Source organism: Oryzias latipes, chromosome 15 (genome assembly GCF_053564925.1).
Source record: "Oryzias latipes strain Hd-rR chromosome 15, Olatipes_Hd-rR_3.1".
Lineage (NCBI taxonomy): Eukaryota > Metazoa > Chordata > Actinopteri > Beloniformes > Adrianichthyidae > Oryzias > Oryzias latipes.
Window position 1 is genome coordinate 24420502 of NC_136251.1, and position 17471 is coordinate 24437972.

The 17471-nt window shown below is 37.2% G+C and overlaps 2 protein-coding genes across 5 annotated transcripts in view; one reads left to right on the forward strand and one right to left on the reverse strand.

Moving 5' to 3' along the window:
* The first annotated feature begins 1021 nt into the window (after positions 1 to 1021).
* On the forward strand, positions 1022 to 8217 carry alox5a (arachidonate 5-lipoxygenase a). The gene is made up of 14 exons (XM_004077133.5): positions 1022 to 1391; positions 2714 to 2912; positions 2999 to 3080; positions 3152 to 3274; positions 3561 to 3667; positions 4447 to 4619; positions 4735 to 4881; positions 4976 to 5176; positions 5249 to 5335; positions 6565 to 6743; positions 6909 to 7030; positions 7257 to 7357; positions 7529 to 7699; positions 7788 to 8217. The coding sequence occupies exons 1-14, from the start codon at positions 1242 to 1244 to the stop codon at positions 7965 to 7967; spliced, it is 2022 nt and encodes a 673-aa protein (XP_004077181.1). The 5' UTR covers positions 1022 to 1241; the 3' UTR covers positions 7968 to 8217.
* Positions 8218 to 8538: 321 nt separating this feature from the next.
* The window catches only part of marchf8 (membrane-associated ring finger (C3HC4) 8), a 75277-nt gene continuing 66344 nt past the window's right edge, over positions 8539 to 17471 (reverse strand). For 2 of the 4 annotated variants that reach the window (XM_011484453.4, XM_011484454.4), the window contains exons 5-8: positions 16565 to 16745; positions 14015 to 14150; positions 12843 to 12857; positions 8539 to 11523 (exon numbers count right to left, since the gene is read on the reverse strand). In XM_011484453.4, coding sequence (XP_011482755.1) covers positions 11219 to 11523; positions 12843 to 12857; positions 14015 to 14150; positions 16565 to 16745 — 637 coding nt within the window. In that variant the 3' untranslated portion in view covers positions 8539 to 11218. The remainder of the gene's footprint in view (positions 11524 to 12842; positions 12858 to 14014; positions 14151 to 16564; positions 16746 to 17471) is intronic. The other 2 variants (XM_011484455.4, XM_078932036.1) reach the window with 2 other exon arrangements.

A 17471-nucleotide genomic window follows, 5' to 3' on the forward strand; every position in this document is an offset into this window, starting at 1 on the left:
CTCCCACTTCAAAAGATGAGGCCTGGAATTTTCATCATAGGTAAACCTCAACTATGAGAGACAAAATGAGAAAAAAACAGAAAATCACATTGTCTGATTTTAAGAATTTGTTGGTAAATTACTTTTTTGCCTCACTGTTCATCAGAATAAACAGACACTGCTGCAGAACATCTGCGTTGTAAATGGAATCAGGTATCAAAAAGACAAAAGCCTACATCTAAACCATCCTGAGAAATCCACATTTAACCTCTTCTGAGTCTTCAAAAACATCAGATCAAGCAGCGAACTGTCAAAACAGCTTTGGTGTTTCATGAAGTGACATACCTTTCCTCCCATTTACTCCTCTGCTGAATGCAAAGGATGTGGGATTATGTTTCCTTGTATGTGTAAATGTGCTGCATTCCTATCTTCTGAATGCTATTATCTGATCAGGCGATTTAAGTCGTGACTAAAGGAAGATCAATTTGGGTTTTCTGCTGTCTCCATTACTTATTTTTTTCCTAACTACTATCTGAATCACATGAGCTTTTTTTGTCCAATTTATTGTCCAAAAAAACAACTGAATTGTACCTGGACTACCCCCCGCCCCCCAGCAGGGTTACAGACTTCCCTGTTATTGATGGAAATGCAGTTTCATCTTTCGAGCCACAGAAAGGCTTTGTGACGCATTTGCATGTATTTAGCTAAAAAACACTGCCTGTTGTTGTCCGGCACCACACCAAATTTGACTGGTAAATGAGACGGATGTGTGCCCACAACACATTTCCAAAGGGTTAGTTATGTCCAGGTAGAAGAAATAGATGTAGTAAAAACTAATTTTTAAAGAACTGAAAGCACAACACTTTTTACTTTGTAAAAAACGTTAAAAATGAATTTAAAAAACTTTTATTTCTGCAACAAACTGTAAAGATTGTATTCATATTCAGAGAAATATAATGAAACAAAAACCGGATCTGATAAAGGGGTGGTCCACAGTTTGAGGGTGTGGATCTAATCTACCGATGAAAGGCCTGTCTGAGGAAACATCAGGACATACTCATTGCTTCACTGACCGCGCAAGAGATGAAGAAAGAACAGCTACGTGTAGACAGATAAAGAAAAAACATTTTGATCAAAATTTGAGTTCAACTTTCTGTGGATAGAAGATAGGCCGATTCTAGTTTGATTTTGATGCAGATTTGTTCCTCTTTGGAACTTTTCTCTGGACATTTCATCAGTCATTTTTATCTTTTGTGGTCGCCATGCCTTCCTACACAGTGACTATTGCCACAGGAAATCAGTGGTTTGCAGGGACGGATGACTACATCTATATAACCTTGGTGGGCACGGAGACGTGCAGCGAGAGGACACTTCTGGACAAGCCTCTTTACAATGACTTTGAGAGGGGGGCGGTAAGTGACGCCAAAAGACGCTGCTTTCTTCTGTGTTTGGATTCATAAAAAGAGTTGCAGAAAAACTGCAACTGTTTATTGTAGCAAATATGACAAAAGTTTTATAGAGTAAAACTCAACAGGTACCTGCAATTAAAAAAAAAGAGTTTTTTCTGGTTGTACAACATCCTTAAACTAGTAATAAAAGCAGAGAAGTGAAATGTTCAAAGAAAATGTATTTGTAAAATAGTATACTGTGTTGCTTGTCATAGGTAAATAGCATAAATTATAAAAAATGTATGCAAAATTGTTTCTGTTGATTTAACAACAGAAGATTATCAGCCTGGATTTTGATTGGAAGGAACATTTTCTGCAAAATGTTTGATTCTTTGTAAAGCATTTTACATTTTACATGCGCACAAAAGCAGATGTAATTAGTGAGGCACGTTTTTTTTAACATTTACTTTTATCGCCCACAAAGGCAAAATAAATTACATTTTTCAAAGTTAAATTTCAATTTTGTGATGGTTTTTAATTTTACTACCGGTATTTAAAATGATGTGTTAATTATTTTTTTTATTTTTTTAGATGGTTTTGAGTCAAAGGTCAACTGGCAACTCTAAATTGTCCCTAGGTGTGAGTGTGAGAGTGAATGGGTGTGTGATTGTGGACATTCTACCCTGCGACAGACTGGCGACCTGTCCAGGGCGTCCCCTGCCTTCGCCCACAAGTGGCCGGGACAGGCTCCGCCTCCGGCAGCCCCTTGACCCCGAAAGGGAAAAACGGTATAGAAAATGAATGAATGAATGAATGAATGTTTTGAGTAAACTTAGACTCCTTTGAAAAGGGAACAATTTGTAATCTTTTTGAATAAAATGTACTGCTCATAAAAAAACTGGAAACAAAATGTTTGTTTAGCAGACAATAAAACACAACTGTTTAATATTATTTATGTTAAACAAACGGGCACCAAGCACGCTTGCCTCCAAAATTTATTTCAAATAACAAATTTTACTGTAGTTCTATTTTTTTGATGACAGCCCAGAAGAAAAAGGGGATTCTGTATGCAAAAATGTAAATTGGTATCCAATAAATACCATGATGATAAACATGGTTTAAATGATAAACTCACAAATGACAAAATAAAAATAATATTAAATTATTTTTCAAACCTTAAATAGATGTTAAAATATGACCTAAATTACTCAAAGTATTGCCTTTCAACGATCAGTTAATCCAAAAACCAATCTGGTTGTTACCTTTCTTATTAAAAAAAGATTCTTTGAGTCTCTGCAAATTTGCAGCAGGAATGTTCAAAATGTTGGATTTGCACTTTATTGCAGATCGACTCCTATGATGTGAGAACCAGCGAGAACCTTGGTGACCTCGTGTTTGTGAAGCTCGAGAAGAAGAAGTACTGGGTGCAAGATGACTGGTACTGCAGGTACATCACAGTCAAGACCCCATCTGGAGACTACTTGGAGTTCCCCTGTTTCCGCTGGCTGGTGGACGACAGTGAAGTGGTGCTGCGTGACGGACGAGGTCATTTTTCTGGAAATCTTTAATTCCCACAACTCAATCTGCAGTTTGACCGAGTAGATATGTCATCTTCTCCTGTCTCTTTGTAGCATTTTTGCCACAGGATGACAAAACCAGCCTGGTTAAGCAGCACAGGCAAAAGGAGCTGGAAACCAGGAGAAAGATTTACAAGTAAGCTTATTTTCCACACGCAGTGGGGAACACCACAATGGTTCGCTTTACAGCTCTGACCTTCTCTGCAGATGGAAAGAATGGCAGCCGGGATTTCCAATGAGCATAAATGCAAACAAACACAAGGAACTGCCCAGAGACATCCAGTTCGACAGTGAGAAGGGAATGGATTTTTTGCTAAACTACAGTAAGGCGTACGTGCAAATATGTTTTTATTTACTCATCAAAGATGCAACTTCTGAAACAGGATGTGCCACGCACTATTCCAGCTTCAAAGGGGATGGAATACTGAACATGCAAACTCCTCTTCATATTTTATTTGATATTCAAGTCTTCCTAAAGTTATTGCATGGATTAAAAATTCAATTATTATTATTATTATTGTTTTTTTGTTTTTTTATTACAAATTACATGTTATATTTGTTTCATTCTGACAAATGTGATAAATCCGTTTGATACCACTTTTGATGATGATTCCAGAATAGAGAACCTGTGTGTAAACCAGTTCATGCACATGTTCCAGTCCTCCTGGAGCGACTTTGGTGACTTTGAGAAGATCTTTGTGAGGATCAAAAACACAATTTCAGGTAACTTTTGTGTACATTTACTTATTTGATGTCATATCTGGCGATGTAATTTTGTACTTATTTTGTATATGTCATGCTACGTTTATGTTGAGGTACGTTTAATTTGTTTAGTGGGATGATTACTTTGCAATGCCTTTTTCTCATATGTTATTTACATTATCATCATTTGTTTAATTTTCACACAACATCTGATTTATTTAATATTTTTGTTACGCTATGCTACTTTTTTTACACACTAACATTTTCACGTCACATCCATGTTCATTCCAAGCTTCATGTCATCTATTATTTCCTTCCCTACAATCTTTCTTGTCCTGTCATTTTGTCATTTTAATTAACATCATTTTTTCTCATGGCTTTTATTTATTTCAGGCCTGTAAATTTTTAAAATGTCATCTTTCCTTTTATTTTTTTTAACTTTATTTTACTTTTCTAATATCATACCTTTTATGTCTGTTAATGCTATTTTACTTTTTCACTTGTTTTATCATTTTTTTCGTATGTTTTGCAATCTTTCATGTCAAATATTTTTTATACTTTTCATTATTATACTTTTGTACTGTCATATATTTCATCATTTAATGTTTATTTAGGTTATGTTATCATTTCTTTTATGTCATGTTTGATCCAATCAATTTCCACATGTTATAATCTTGATGCCACATCTTTTATTTTGAGTCATTTTATATTTTATCGTCTTGTTTCACATGTCACATGATGTGATGCTTTTATGTTGTTGAGCTTTGTTCTCATGTCACATCCTTTGTGTCTTGCTCTAGAATACGTGATGGAGCACTGGAAAGAAGACTTCATGTTTGGCTACCAGTTCTTGAATGGCTGCAACCCAGTGCTGATCCGGAAGTGTCACAAACTTCCCGACAAGTTTCCTGTCACTGATGAGATGGTTTCTGTCAGTCTGGAGAGGGAACTAACTCTAGAGCAGGAAATGGAGGTTGACTTTGCATTTCTAAAACTTTGAGCGTGGGCTTTGTTTTGTCAAGAACATCAGTCGAGTTCTGCCTGATCCTCTTCCTGATGGCATTTTTACGCTGCTATTTTGACTCCAGGCTGGTAACGTTTACATAGTGGACTGTGAGCTGTTGGATGGTATCAGTGCAAACAGTACAGACCCCTGCACACTGCAGTACCTGGCGGCACCAATCTGTCTGCTGTACAAGAACAATCAGAAAAAGATCATGCCCATAGCCATACAGGTACAGAGTCCCTGATCCATAGCGGTACAATAATGTCATGGGGAGACCCCGTTTTTTAAATGGAAATATCACCCCACTTAACTGTCTGTTTCAGCTTGGTCAAGATCCAAAAGAAAACCCAATCTTCCTTCCAACCGATTCTGAATATGACTGGCTGCTGGCTAAGATCTGGGTTCGTTCATCCGACTTCCAGATCCACCAGACTGTCACACATCTGCTGAGGACACATTTGATGACGGAGGTGTTTGGCATCGCCATGTTTAGACAGCTTCCAGCTGTTCATCCCGTGTATAAGGTAAAGGTTCATTGATCGATTGCTTGACTGATTACCAATAGATTAACCAATTCCTTATTTTTCCTCCTCCAGCTCCTCATTCCACACATCCGCTTTACTATTGCGATAAACACCAAAGCCAGAGAGCAGCTCATCTGTGAGTGCGGGATCTTTGACAAGGCGAGTTTGTGAACACAAAAACACAAACGTGAACAACCCGGAAAATAAATAGTTAAAGTTATCTAGTAGATTATTAATGACTGAGAGTTTTAGACTACTTTTTACATTTTTATAATTTAGAATAAAATATGAATAAAAAATTCTGAAACTAAACTAATTAGGCAAATAAAAAAACATACATAACTATGTTTGTTCAAACCATTTTAAATATAAAGAAATTTACTGTGTAAAAAGGCAGGAATTTTAATTTTAATTTTTGTGAATTAAAAATGACATTTTTTGTCTTCATTTGTAGACAGATGTTATACATTTTTTACTTTTATTTTAAAAAATGAAATAAAAAATTGAATCAAACCATCTCACATTCACCTGTTCCAGGTGAATATGAAAAATAGTAATTATAGTTGCTATATTAGCTTTAAAGTAAAATCACTGAGTTGTAGTTTGAGGTCACTTTGGAAAATGTTAATTTAATAACATATAACTAATTTTAACAAAATTTATAATGAAAGCTGAAAGTTAAACATAAAAAGTCTAAACGGATGGTTTTGCTTGTATGAGTTTTAACCAAACACCAGAATTTTTTATAACAACACAATCTGACATTTCATGACGACATGTTTTGCTGTTGAATATCAGACATGCCTTTCATAATGAAAAGAAAAATTGTCGATACGGGATGCACAACATAAGGAACATTTGCTATGTGGGATATTAGTGATCAATACGGCTATAAAACTTGTAACACATAGTAACATAGCAAAACAAAAAACTAACTAATACATCGTTTCCATTTCACAGGTTCAGTCTGATTTGAATAAAAGTCAACAGAAATTATAATGGAAGCTATCTCAATGGAAGACTGTTAAATTATCTACCTTTTTGGTTTTTAATAAGAACAATGTAGGAAGTGTGCACCTGAGCTTTTTAAAAGACAAAAAGGTTTTTCCATCTATGCATGTGTGTAAAAATTTAAGGTAACCATCTATAACAGTTTACAGTCTTTTGTTTTGTGCTAGCCTTTTGTGCATACTAAAATGCATCAATTATTTAAAGCTTTAAAAAAACTATCATGGGGTCTGACTGTAAAGCAACTTTAAGTTGAACCAAATGAAATAGCTATGATGATAATGAGAAATCTTCTGCTCATTATTGAGACATATTCAGTGGTTAAGGTTGTACTTTTGCTACAGAAGGATATAAATGACAATTTTCTTCCCTGCATCCAGGCGAATGCGACAGGTGGGGGTGGTCACGTCCAGCTGATCCAGAAGGCCATGAAGACCCTGACCTACAAGTCTCTTTGCTTCCCTGAAATGATCAAGTCTCGTAACATGGACGACGTGGAGGAGATGCCCACCTATTTCTACAGGGATGACGGCTACAAAGTGTGGGAGGCCACGAAAAAGTAAAAGCAACAGAGAAAAAAAAAGCGTTTTTGGTCCAGAAATTTCACAAGAAAAGATGAGCAGTAAAAGATGTGACACAATTTTTACTGCTGCATCTGCAACATAGAAAAAAGGAAGTTTAAGCGGTTCTATCCTCGGTTTAAGGTCTTTTTTCTTCCTGACAGCTTTGTGTCGGATGTGGTGTCCATTTACTACACCTGTGATGAGCGAGTGCAGGAGGATGAAGAGATCCAGGCTTTCATTAAAGACGTGTGCAGCTTCGGCATGCAGGACTTTGATCACTGTGGTGGGCATTACACCATCAATGTAAACCAGCTAAGCTAGTTTGCAAATGGATTCATTTTTAAAGTGCAGAAGGAGTTTGGTGGAACCTACCAAAGCTCCACTGTCGCAACGTCATCGAACCTTTCTCCATCATTTGTGCAAGATATTTTTTTCTTGTGAAAGAATGAAGTGCATTTGTAAGGCTTTGACCACATTTTGTCACTTGTGTGTTCTTAATTTGCATGCAGAGTTTCCAAAGTCTGTGAAAACGTGCGAGGAGCTGATTGAGTACCTGACAGTTGTGGTGTTCACGGCTTCATCCCAGCATGCAGCTGTGAATTTTGGACAGGTGGGCGACTTAATGTAGAAAATGAAAAGTGATCATTCTGTGGATAAAAAAGGCATATTGTAGATTTATTAAAGTGGCAGGAATAGGTTGTCACTTGCAGTTAAACATCCAAGAGAGACTTACTTTCCTTTTTTATGAACATCGATCTATGTCTGTCTGTGAACTGTGTAGTACGACTGGTGCTCCTGGATCCCCAATGCCCCCCCCACCATGCGGAAGCCTCCTCCAAATGAAAAAGGTCTGGCAAATGTGAATCTGATCATCGACAGCCTCCCTGATCGTGGCCGCTCCAGCTGGCACCTGGGGGCCGTCTGGGCCCTCAGCCAATTCCAAGAGAACGAGGTATGCAAAGCACAAAACCACCCGAACAGGAAAACTTTTGTTTTTCTCCGGGCCGAGTGACCCGTCGAGTCTCTTTTCCTCCCTGCAGCTGTACCTGGGCATGTATCCGGATGAGCACTTCATTGAGAAGCCAGTAAAACAGGCCATGGAGAAGTTCAGGAAGCAGCTGACAGAGATCAGCAGCTTCATCAAGAAAAGGAACGACGGAAAGAAGTTGCCCTACGCCTACCTGTCCCCTGACAAAATCCCAAACAGTGTTGCTGTTTGAGGACCAAAACTCATTTCACTCCTACTTTCTATACTTAAAAAACAAAAGTCAGAAAAGTAAACTTAAACCTTAATATATGATTTGCATTTATGGTTTAAAAATATAACCATCTACATTGAGTTTTTTTGTTTGATCTTGTAAAAACTTACAATTTTGTTATTTTATTCTGACAGGTGAAGGTCAAAATGTGGAAGTTGTTTGCATGATAAATACAAATTTAAATGATAATTAAAATGTATGTTTCTTTTTGTCATTCTAACGTTTCATGTCTTCCTGACTACCAGGAATTTAAATTTGTCCTGTGTATAGGACATATCTAAACCTGGATATCTCCCAACCACTGCACAATATTGAATTAACTCCATTTGGCATCTACAAAAGACACTTGGGAATTTACAATGACATCAAATGCATCAGGGGTGGGGCTCTGGGAATTGTAGTTTTTGTGGATTTACACAAACATTAACAAGACAAGTTTTTTTTCCCTTTTTGTAGTCAAGAACAGGACATCATGAGTCCAACTGTTTCATATTGATAAACCTTTCGGATTTGTTACAGACATGACAAAACATGTTAAAAGTAATTTTATTTTTATTTTTTTAATTCTACATATTTGTTCAAACATGTGAAATGAACACACCCATTTCTCTTAAAAAGTACTTTTAACAAATTCCATTACAATTACTCTAACAAAGTAAATTCACAGACAAACTTGAGGAATGACAAAAAAAACAAGGGAACAGCCATAACTTCAAGTCCAGTCAGTAGTAAACAAATGCTGCTTTTATCCAAGTTACACCTTCCAAACATGATGGAACAAAAGTGACTAAAGAACAAAGGATAAACTAAAGGTGAGGCTAAAATACTGCGCCTGAGAAAGGAATTTTTAAATCAGTGGTAAGAGATAAGGCTCAGTTTTCCCAGACATGGATTTTGGAGAAAAAAAAAGACAAACATGCGTATAGGAGATCTACATTTTATTTAATCCATGTCTAACAGAAGGAAAAAAAAAGGAAAATGTTTTATTTGTGCAACTAAAGGTGGCCTCAGTTTTTATCATCAAAACGTGTTAGACTTTATGAATGGAGCCAGCTCCTCAAAAGTTTTAGGGCAGAAAACCCTAAATATTCCAAATTTTATATTTAAAAAAGTCATGTTTTACTTTTTTGCAGTTAAAGATTCATGAAAGTTTTGGTTTAGGAAGTGAGCAGAAGTTTGTCTTCAATATCTAAATAAGCTGGAATGAGATGAGGCTTTTTGTCCTTTTAACGCAAAACGCAATACGTAAATTGCATAAAATGACTGATAAAACAGGATTTTTAAATCAGCTGCACGATTCTCTGCAAAATAAATACAAACACTGACAGAAAAAAAAACAAAAGTTGCACATTTTATTTCCAGAGGTCACCCTGCCTAGTAATTGCACTTTTTACCTACTTGCACTGAGCCTTCTGGGTCTGTATGTTAAAAAGAAACTTTATGGTCTTAATTAAAATTGACTTCTTAATTACGTTAGGATTGAGGTCTCCAATCATTACAGAGCATACACAGAAACACAATATGGACTTTCACAAAAACAAAGCACTGCTCTTGTTTATTGCTGCTGAGCAGTACTGTCAGACCGTTCCTCTATCAAAGACGGTTTTGTAAATGTGCATGTTGCAAGAATGGCTGTGAGACTCAACATGAGCCTAGCATTGCTGTGTTTCCACACACACAAACAAACAAACAAACAAACAAAAATTACATAGGATTGAAAGCCCAGAAACACTTCACCCCCAAGAAGTTCTCTGCTTCCTGACTCAGACAGCGCCTTCAACTTCACACCAGCAGGTGGCGATCTAGTCCAGATGCTTTTCACAGTTCATGCCAGTGCAGTCTAACTATTACAACAATATTTTTAAACGATTTTCCAATTTAAATGTTGATGTTGTAAAAATAAATAGAGCACACTGAGAAGATGAAATGGTGAACTGAAGATTCTCAGTTAGAACAAAGACAATATGCAGGTTCTTTAAGGTCTGCTGGCTTGAATTGCCATGACTCTGCAAAACATACTCAGATCTAGTTACTTGTTAAAGTTTTTAGAAGCAGTTTGAAATGGATAAAAAGTCCAGATCTGCAGCAGAACAAGCCTCACTTTGAAAGTAGGGGTATCTGACTGGTTTTTGATCAACACGCCCTGTGATAATCCATCTGCTGTCGATGCCACACGAAAGATCTGAAAGCAGGAAGCTGAGGATTTCTCATGTTTGACTAAGCAACATATACTAAAAACTGCACATGGAACATCACACTGCCAATACTGTATCTTTTTCACAAAGTAGGAAACAAAAGGAGAGCAACGCTGGTTATGCTCAAAGGCTTCCACGACCTCTTCAAGACGAGGAAATTATTCTCACAACTTCCTGTTAACAGTAAATACAAAAAAATCGAATTTTATTTATTTTTATTATGTAAAAAGATTACATTCTCAGACTTCAAAAAGTTCTTGTAAGGGCAGAGGAGCCATGTGGCTGACTCGCCATTTGTCTTGCTTTCAGCATTTTCCACCCTTTTTGACCTCAATTCCCCTTTCTGCAGTCCGAGGGAGGGGTAATCTGTGAGTTTGTGCGTTTCAGTTTTCACTGTGCTCCCCCAAAACGAAGAATATTAAGGAATTAGGTCACACTGAAGAAAAAGAAAGGAAGTAGAGGAAGGGAGGAGTTGTGTCGAGGGGCATAAAAAAATAAAAGTGCTTTGATGCGTGTCCAGATCAAGTCCTGGTCAGACCCAGACCGGCGGAGCTGAAATCCTGCTGACACACCGCAGCAGCAGAGATGGCAGTATCTGGAAGCTTACAGAGATTCAACACACGGCGCTACATTGACCCAGCTTAGCCCAAGACTCAAGGGAGGTAAGAAAAAACAAGTCCAACGAATCCACAAGCAAGATAGAAACAAACCCAACAGAAAGGTATGACCCTCCATCACCGCTTCAGGTTCCAGTATCGCAGTCTGAAGGTGCACACGTAGTACGTCTGCAGACAGATGTTCCTCAACACTCAAACCAACTGTCCGTCCTGGGAAAGGAACTTTAGGAGAGTGGACTAAAAGAGGAGTCCAATGAAGTTTGAAAACTGGGTGGAAGAAAAAGCCACAAGAGGATAGTGGCTCAGTCTGTGATCAGAGAGAGGATGACGTCTCTGAAGGTTTCCGTGCCTGCTACTCGTGTGTTTATGATGAGAAACGGGGGACAAAACGGACCAGGTGTCAGACATGAAGAACCTCCATACTGTAGTCCTCTGTCTCTATATACTGGGAGGAGTTTGTGTCGGACTGAGTGTGGGCCAGCATCTCTTTGTTTTCTGGATTGGGATCCAGGAGCGGCGGCTTCTCCAGTGCCAGCTTTTTACACGTGTCTGGCCGGTTCTGCACATATATGACCCGGTTGTAGGCCTTGAGTCTCTTCCATAGATGGATGTAGACTTTGCACTGGACATACATGAAAACCAGTCCACCTGTGAAGCCAATGGCCACTACGACGAGCTTTGTCCAGAAAGGCCATTCCAGGATTCCTGTGAAAGGGCAACAAAGACAGACATGCAAAACTTTAAAAAAAGAAAACATCAAAAACAACAACAACCTAAAAATACCAAAAAAAAAAATAAACACATTTAAAAAGCATCTTAGAACAATAACTTCACATGTAGGTAGAGTCAGGAAAGAAAACAACGATGGCTGAACAAACTGCTGCACATCTATAGATCTAACCTGAAGTGATGCATCCTTGAACTGTACAGGTATTCATGTATCGGGACCACTGTGTGCAAAATAAATGTGTGTTTTTATCATGTTCTTGTGGTATTTTTTCGGATGACGGAGGACATACATTAATAAAACTATAGTGTTCCCTCGCTATATCACAGTTCACCTTTCACAGTGTCACTGTTTCGTGGATATGTTTTTAGTGAAATTTTGTCCGCTTTTACTTCTTTTCTTTTTTTGTAAAACAGCGCTTTGTGTTCTCCATCCTGATGTGCTGGAGGAGACCTTGTCAATCAATCGCCTCTCTGCCGTGTCTCCTGTGCATATACATGCAGCTCTACAAACCTTCATAAACATTTAATTGCAATGAGATTTGTATTTCATTCTATAATACTTGACTCATTTTTCCATGCCAGTTTGAAATCTGAGAGTCTTAACAAGAGAGAAAAGTGTGAAAATGTTCATGTCTGTCTGAAAAAAGGTGTGTAAAGGGGGGTTTTGCAGCCTTGAAACATCTGTAAGTCTACTTTATGGATTTTATCTGTTCCATAATATTTTTAGAACAAAAAACCCACAATAGATGACGGAACACTGCATTCTTTGTACATATAGGTTTGAATCAGAACTCAGAGGCAAATTTCCAATAGAGTCTCGCCGCTCTGCAGAAAATATGGCCTAAAAATTAATAAAGGTTAATTTTTTTGCGCCTAAAAACGGCATAATCGTGACTATAAGACCAACTGGAATGCTTAAAATAGATGAAAAGGTGATTGGAATGGGACTTTAAGGGGAAACATTTACTTTGGAAATGTCTAATGTTTATTCGTTTGTTTTAAGAATAAACTAAAGTGATATTAATCAAGTCATTTTAAGCTTTATTCTTGAATAAGATTACTCTAGTTTAAAAAATGCACAACAAAAACTTGAAAATCTGTCTGAATTCATAAAAGTTTTGGGCTCAGTTTCTAAGGTAAAAATTAACCGCTTGATTCCATAAATGAAGATAGCAGAGGACAGCAAAGGGAAGTAAAGTGCAATCAGAGAAAGACAAACAAACTGGAAAAGGCTGACGGAAAGACTGATGGCAAAAACACAGCTTCACAGTCAAAAGGCCAAGTTAAATGTTTACCTGGGATTCTTCCGGCTGCATGAATAGACAGAGTGTTAGTATCACGCATCACAAAAGACATACATTTTTAGTAAAAGTAGAGTGAAACAATGTCAATTTATACATATATATATATGTATGTATTTGTAGAAGAGTATTATTTCAAACTGGAAGTTTTTTTTAAATAAAAAAGCAGCAGCAGGATAGGAAACTACTTCAGCATCACCATGGCGACTGGACCCAGCAGCCCTCGGGGACAAATGAGTCTGAATCATCAGGTTGGACTAAATAGACGCAGCCTGCTCGCCCATCTGTAAACCATCTCAGTTGCTGTCTTAGTAGCATCCAATTTCCCAGAGAGGGTGGGATAAAGACGAGGAAGAGCAGATGAGCTGCCAGAACCTCATGGTTAATGCATCTCTTTTTTTAACCCAGACAGCGAGAACGTAATCATACAGTTAGAGTCCGGACGAGAGGGATTTAACAGCAGAAAACTGTTTTTTTTTTAAATGTTACGATGGCCTTAAATAATGTACTTCGTCACAGAGGGAACATATAATAAAAAAAACAACTGTTGTTTAACTGTTCAGTGTTATGTAATTTGGTGCCTTTGATGAAAGCGAGCTTCACAACGCATGTTTTCTCACATGGTCCACATGAGGAGCCACATGAAAACACTGCATGTGCCAGCAGGCTCCCAGAAGCTGCTGTTCTGTCACGGGACAGACCTCCTTTTTTCCAAGGTTGTGCTTTAAGTTAGGGCTACAGTTTGAACCTTTTGACCCAGGCTGCCTACTTTGGGTTAAAAAAAAAAATCCTAAAATTCCACAATTGAAGCACAACAAAGCTGAACAGTGATTCTCAAATAACTCCATGCATGAAACAGGTCTGTGAAGACTCTTATTCATTCAGGATGGTAGGAAAAGTATGAAAAAGGGATGTCTTATCCATGAGGCTCTCAGTTTACTAAACAAAAAATACATAATTTGAAAACATGAAATTCTTGTTTTATATGATGCTAATAATTTATCATGTGCCGTATATAGAACTCTACAAATATTTTGGGAAAATAATGTCACACTTTCAACACTAAGCTGCTGACGTTGTCATTGAAATGACAAAGACGACGTAAGCGTGCGTGGAGCGGTGAAAGTCGACAGCTACAGTGTGCGTGCATTAGAGGCTGTGCTGACCTGATCGGATTTCGTCTGCCGTTCTGTCGATGAGCACGTACAGCGACCACACCACACAGGTAATTGCGATGATATGGAAGGTGACGGAACACATGATCTTCCTTCTCTCGCTGGCCGTCATCTGTAGTTTCTCCCACTAGAAGAGAAACGTCCAACAGTTAAGAGCAGCAAAACAGAGGCGGTTTTCTCACTTGCTGCACTAAAGCTCCAGTTGTTTTGTCTTGTGTAAGCCTTAACTCGCGTTATTCAAACCAAATGTAAAATAAATAGGGCTAAGTATCATTTGATTGGTTTTCATTTATTATTTTTTTCTTAAAAAGTTAACATCTGCTCTGTTAATTTCAGGTTTCTTTAGATTCAGTTTTTTCCAACTTTCTTTACATTTTTACTTTAAAGATCACACCGTTAAGTTTTCCTTTAAATCCTTCTTTTAATATTTTATGTAAAACACTTTGAAGTGTCCTTGTACACACCTTACCTTGCCAAACAATTAAATTCATTGATTTCAGTTCACAAAAATCACATTACAGTTTGATTTGTGATTCAACACGATTTAATAAATAGCAATTTTGCTCAGATAAAAACAGGTTTCACACAAATAGACTGTAAAATGAATTTATTTAATATAAACTGATTTAATAAAAACTGTTTTTTGTGTTGTTTTTCTTAAAACACATGGAAAAAAACAGATACAAACAAAATAGATTCTCAGTTTTGAAATGAAATGGCCTTTTTGAGCTATATTTTGATTTTGGTTGATTGTTTTTTTTTTTGTCCTAAACACAGCCTAAAAGACAAATAATACATAAAAACAATATTAGTATTAGTAAAATTTGAATTTATTAAATCAAACTTGAAGTGGCTGCTATGTAAATGTGATACAGGTTTGATTTGTATGAAACTTGGCTTTTCCCATATGTTTGACCGTCTTTTATGTTCTTACACCATTCTAAATGCACCAACTTCATAATCTTGTTTGTTATAAAATATTCAGTTACTGTTACACAAAAAAACTACACTGCTAAATAAAAACTCCAAAAATATAAACCATTTGATATGAACTAGAAAAAATACTTATCTGTTGGGCTGTAGAACATTCAATTGCAAATAAATCTATTTAACAGTTAGCTTTTTTAGCTTTGTGTTCCCTTTTAGAATGCTTGTGTGAAACTTTTGATTTCTGGATTTTGCTATTTTATTCTATGATTTCTTTTTAAGTAAAAAAAACTTTTACTACTTTTAAGTGAATTTCTTCTTAAGATTAACACTCTTTGATTGTTTTATTTGATTTGAAATGGTTTATTTCACGCAATCAAATAGAAATACACAAAAACAATACAATCATCAGTTATACATTCATACAATAACTAATCAAACTTAAGATAATTAGACATATTAATAAATATTGCTTGAAAGGGAGTGGAAGGAAGCCAATTTATATAATCCCACCCCTGTTCTACCGTAAACATTTTATTAAATGATTTATCGATATCCGGTTCCTAGCTTTTATCAGACAGAATTAAGAATCTTGAAGTATCAATAAAGCACATGACAAAAAGTCATTTGAAGATAGTTGTATAGCGGCAGTGAGCGACACGCGTCCGTGCTGTAACCCGGAACTGGAAGAACAATCTTCTATCATTTTAAGGCAACCTATTTTTTGCAGTTTAATGCAAAGTTATAGGCAAAAGAAAAAAACATTTTTTAAATAAAAAACCCTTTTTATTTGTTAAATATTCTAATATGTGGAAAAACATATTCATTTGGACTCAATGGGTTAATGGAAAAAAATGTCTCCACAGATGGATTTCTGTGGGAAAAAGCTGTAAAAATAAATAAGTGCACCTATATTGAGAGGGAGTAGGCTTTTAAATCAATCTCCAGTTTTTCTGAATGAAACTGTTCTTTTCACCCGACTCCTTTGAGACTTTTTTAGGGGCAAAGGTCCAGCGCTGCACAATGGAGGACATGGTCGATTTCTGAAGGGAAGTGGGAAGCTGCACTCAGCCCTCAGAGGAGAAAACTACTGCCTGCCAGGAAACTTCGTTAACACAGCAGCAGCACGTCAGCCGCTGGCCGAACACTTCCAGGAGCTGGACTTCAGCCCGGCAATACAATTTACAACATCAGCACCACTGGATCAGTTCTTCGAATCACCTGTGAGGTCTCTAACCAACACATTGCACATGATTTCAGTAATGAAGTGTTACAGTTGCAGGGTCAGTTCAATTAAAAGCAAGGAACTGGTCACAGAAATAGACGTTCTTTGATACCGACACCCTAACCTTCCTGTTATTTGAGCACTCCCACGACAATAAGATCCATATTTACACCTAAGATTCAAAAGTTTATGATTTTTTTGTGCAGCTAATAAAGGGTGAATTTTCTTTTTAATTCAGGTCGTTTTTATTGAGTAATGAGCACATTTTTCATTCCGATTCTTAAAATAAAAACAAAAAAAAAGCCTAAAAAATGTTTCTTTTTTCCCAAAAATAATGGTTTCTTGTCAGTCAACAAAAGATAAACCCTGATACCAGTTTGTGGTTTTACCTTCCGCAGTGGTTTGAACTTGGTCTCCATGATGAACTCATATTTACAGAGTTCACAGCAGCGGGTGTCCGAACTCTTGATCCACTGCTGCAGACAGCCCTGGTGGACGAAGCGCAGGCTCCCGGTGCAGTGGCACGGCGTGATCAGAGGACTCTCCTCATCCCCTTCACAGTGACAAATCCTGCGGGAGCCAAAGAACAGATTTAACAAAGCTGGGAGCACATGGCCCTACAGGAGAGAAGAAAGCAAGCGTAACAGGGAGCAACGCTTTTTGCTGTTCTACAAATCTAGTACAAGAAAACATGGAGCCTGTTTGGGTGTTTCTACAGGAAAAGTTTGGGGGGGAAAATAAATCTTATTCAACCTGGTGACAAAACATGTTCATGGAAGTGGCTGCGGCGTGAAAACATGATTCAGGAACAGGCTCCACAAAGAAACAAGTCAGAATTGTTTTTATCTTCTACTTTCATGCTAAAACCTAGGAGCAATTTCATTTCTGTAATGTAGAATTTTCAGCTTCACCTCGACGGAAGATTTGCACAGATAATCGCTCTAAGAATGCAAAAATTTGCCTTTTTTATTTATTTAAATCCTTCATGTAACATGGCTAAAAACCTAAAATCTGGAGAGGTTGGGATAGAATCCATTCTTGTAAAGTATCACAACTGCTTGATCTACACAAAATCCCATTTAAATTTCACTGAAATGAAAATGAGCTAACTGACTTTCTTTCCCTGCATAAGCTGCAAATGATTCAGCCTTAAATGTTGCTTTAAACACTGAACAAAGACGACTTGTCACATTTTCACAAATCAGTCCAACATGAACAAACAGGATTTAACCGGTTTAAATGATGTTCTGTTCCTGCAGTGCAAATCTTCAGGGAGATATTCTCAGCACAGATAAC

Bases quoted from the DNA above. Each gene is read 5' to 3' on its own strand.
- alox5a (XM_004077133.5), top strand. From the start codon at position 1,242: ATGCCTTCCTACACAGTGACTATTGCCACAGGAAATCAGTGGTTTGCA. The intron at 5,336-6,564 runs GCGAGTTTGTGA...CCCTGCATCCAG, and splicing joins AGTGCGGGATCTTTGACAAG to GCGAATGCGACAGGTGGGGG. The intron at 6,744-6,908 runs GTAAAAGCAACA...TCTTCCTGACAG, and splicing joins GTGTGGGAGGCCACGAAAAA to CTTTGTGTCGGATGTGGTGT.